This window comes from Monoraphidium neglectum, assembly GCF_000611645.1.
Source record: "Monoraphidium neglectum strain SAG 48.87 unplaced genomic scaffold scaffold03264, whole genome shotgun sequence".
Lineage (NCBI taxonomy): Eukaryota > Viridiplantae > Chlorophyta > Chlorophyceae > Sphaeropleales > Selenastraceae > Monoraphidium > Monoraphidium neglectum.
The window spans coordinates 1-3,510 of record NW_014010364.1 but is presented as its reverse complement, the minus strand read 5'-3'; the positions used below and the strand labels follow the sequence as shown (position 1 = coordinate 3,510).

The following is a 3,510-nucleotide window of genomic DNA, read 5'->3' as shown; positions in this document are numbered from 1 at the left end:
TACGCACACACACACACACACGCACACACACACACACACACACACACACGCACACGCACGGCTGCAGACACAAGTGAAAGACATCATTGCTGGGCCACAGTGCGTGCCAGCAGCATGAGGATGGACGTTCAACAAAGATAGTAGAGTCGTTGATCAGAGAAGCTACCCGCCCCTGCGAGGAAGCCACCCAGCGGCACAGCAGGCGTCTCAGCATGAGTCATGGTTGGAATGCTGAGCCGCTCACAGTATTGCGGAGTGCAAATTGGAGCATGGACCCAACATGCGTTCCCAATTGGGCCGGCTGTGCAGACATCAGGCTCACCTCTTTCCTGGCTCCCCTCTGTGAATAGGTGTGGGCCTGCAAATGGGTTTGCTTGTCTAAGGCTTGTTCTAAGTCATTTAGGTCTTGACCCCCTCCAAGGCGAAGACGTATTGCTTGTTTCCCACGTCTTGCCTTGGCCCATCATCGTCCCTAGCTCTGGCGCTGTTCATGCGCAGCCTACACCTTGTCCCTTCTGACCTGGCCTGCTTTTGGGTGCTGGCACACAAAATGCCCACCACACACCCTTGGATCGTCAAAATGTGGCTGCTGGCCGCAGCCGACGGCAGCGGTGCGCCAAGGTCTGTCACAGGACCTGTGCCCTGTTCGTCCCCATGCGCCTTGACTTCCAGTCTTATCGCGCGACCAACACTTGCAACGCTCCCCAGCTGGTCAGACGGTGGTTTGCATTGGACGGCTCGATCACACGCTGTGCACGCCGGCTGCGAGACCCCGCGTTGTGCGCCGCACCACTGCTTGTGGTCAAAGGCAACAAATCACGATTCATCGCACTCGTACACAATTGCACTGTCAACAACTGAGAGTTGCGCGCAGAGGCGACTGCGCCAGGCCCCTTCTGCGCAGGCGCTCCGCAGCGGAATTTCAACAGCGTGTGCGCCCACATCCTGTTGCCCACATCTTGTCGGTCTTGTACAGGACCGACACCAGCCCGGGCGATGCCTTGCCAACAACCCCGCTTCTTTGCTTGATGGTCAACAACACATGCACTCCTATTCATCCTTGGTCCCACATAGTTTCCAACGGGTCCTTGGCATTGCCCCCGCACCCTGCTGCGAGACTCTGCTGTGCTTGCGTGCGGCCGCCCCGCGAGCCGGGGCGGGCTGCAATTGGTTTGTGCTGTTTCAAGGAACAACCCAACTGGGCATCGTCATCAGGCGTACGCCTTGCTTTGTGTGTGATCGTGCACTGCATGCCCAACTTGACACCACATCCTGTCATCTTTGCCGCCCCAACTAGGAAAAAATAGCTGCGTTGGTGGTGTCTCAGCCGGCCGCTGCCTTCAACCCGCCTTACATCGCGAGCTGTTGATTTGCTTCCTCGCACACCACCAGACCTGCTTCCCCCAACCCCCGGTTGGGCTGGGGCCTGGCATCCTGGTTTTGCAGGCAGCGCGGGTGCTGCTGCCCGGGCAGTGAGCTTGTCTGGCAATCGCTTTGGAAAATGCGTTGATGCTGCACGCATCCGCCAATTGTGCCTTCTCTCTGGCGGCGTATTCTTGTCGGCGTCCTTGCTAATCACACTCTCAACAACGCACGCACTTGGCGACTTGGGTGTCCTTGGCGCCGAAATAAATGAGTAATAATTCCTATTCCGTCGCTGCCTTGCAATCCAATGACAAGGCTGTTGCAAACTGGCCAAGGACTAGCACTGAGGCCCACTGTTGCTCTCGCCTTTGCAAATCAGCAGGTCAGGACAGAGACTTCAGCTTTGGATTTTGGTGGGGTAGTGAATTGTTTGCAGCACAGTGAGCGTGCAGGGACCGGCCCTGACGCGCCCAGGCTTGGCAGACGCCCGAGCCTCCTGCTGGCCCCCGTTTCTCACGGTCTGTCCAATCAACCAGCCCGGCGGACCTGGTTTAGGCCCGACCACACAGTGGCTGCCGCACCACACCATCGACTCGTGCTTCCCGTTGTGGCGCCAGCTGCGCATCAAGGGCGACATGTGTTGCCCTTGTGCCCCTGCCGCGCTGAGCTCAAGTGCGGCGCTGTCCAAGTTGCCCGGTCCTTGCCGGCGCTGAGCATGCCGACTGCCATCAGTCATGCGTGAACAAGGGCAAGCTGGAAGTTTACGAATCTGGACGATCATTGCCAGAAATCAAGGCCTTCAAAAGCATCGGAACTGCCGCAGGGACATCGCACATCATGCAAACGCACCGGCGTTGCACGCAAAATTGCGTTGCTGGTGCGTGGGGTAACCCAAGCAAGTGGGCCGTCAGGATTGGCGCAAGCCAAGCAACTGTCCAGCAGGAGCAACCGCCCAGCAAGCACGGGCCTTTGAGCCAAAGTAGCTGCGTCGCAGCCGGCTGCGCATGCAGCAATGCGCAGCCCCGCAGCCCCCAACAGCGCCACCATGTGCTTGAGCTGCCACCGCCAGCAGCGACGGCACCCCACCAACTCTGAGAAACAGGCTGCAAGAAGAAAAAGCAAAGCCAAAAGCCGCGTGGGCCTGCCAAGCAGGGCCGCAGCGGCCCCGCCAGCACGGAGCTGCGCAGTGCCGCACCGCAGCCGCGCGCCGCTCCAGTCGGGCCTGGCCCACCCCCTGCGCCAGCCGCAGCCCAGACCTCGGCCCCGGCTGATCACCCCCGCTGATCACTCCTCGGATCATTAGAAGACAGAGCCGCCGCCCTGCGCGGCCACCTCCTTCTCGTAGGACTCGTAGTACTGATAGATGATGGTGACAGCCAGCAGGATCCCCGTGCCGCTGCCGATGGCGCCCATCAGGTCGGCCGCGATGGTCAGGGCGCCGATGCACATGCCGCCAAACTGTATGTTGAAAGGTGGCGCAAGCGGGTCGCGGGCAGGGGTAAGGGCGGGGTCGGAAGGAGCGGCCGGGCGGGGCAGGGCGGGGCAGGGCGAAGAAAGGGCGCTGCAGGCATCGCGCCGCGCGCTTGCCCGTCTGCGGGGCCACCTCAGGTGGCGGCTAGCAGCCGCCGTGGCCCTGCCTCCTGCTACACTGCACCTGCTCGTACCAGAAGCAAACGGACTCTCCACAACAGACACACCCACACCAGAAGCAAACAGCCCCCCCACAACAAACGCATACACAGACACATACACATTTAGGCGCGCGCACGCACCGCGGCGGCGACGGGGATGTATCTGTTGAGCTCCTTCTTGAGGGACGACTGCGTGTCCCTGTGCCCCTGGATGAACATCTGCTGCTCCTTGAGCTGCTTGGCCACGTCTGACGCGCTGCTGCCGGACACCTCGATCCAGGTCTTGGAGAACAGCGCGCACGCGGTCAGCATGAACGCGGTGTACACCACCGCATGCAGCGGGTTGGCGGCGACGTCGGCGAGGCTGGTCGGGGGCGTGATGTAGTAGGCGAGCCCGCCGACCGGCGCCATCTGGCCGTTCCACTCGTTCTCCTGCCACTGGCCGAGCAGGCGGACGAGGAAGTTGCCGCCGTAGCGCTTGTACAGCAGCTGGGAGATGAAGTACATGTTGGAC

At 61.1% G+C, this 3,510-nt stretch overlaps 1 protein-coding gene across 1 annotated transcript; it reads right to left on the bottom strand.

Annotated features, from left to right (window-relative positions):
- Positions 1 to 2,664: 2,664 nt before the first annotated feature.
- MNEG_12475 (Protein transport protein Sec61 subunit alpha) lies at positions 2,665 to 3,503 on the bottom strand (the record flags this gene model as incomplete). Its single annotated transcript, XM_014039052.1, has 2 exons — positions 2,665 to 2,823; positions 3,138 to 3,503. The coding sequence occupies 2 exons, from the start codon at positions 3,501 to 3,503 to the stop codon at positions 2,665 to 2,667; spliced, it is 525 nt and encodes a 174-aa protein (XP_013894506.1).
- Between the last annotated feature and the right edge of the window lie 7 nt (positions 3,504 to 3,510).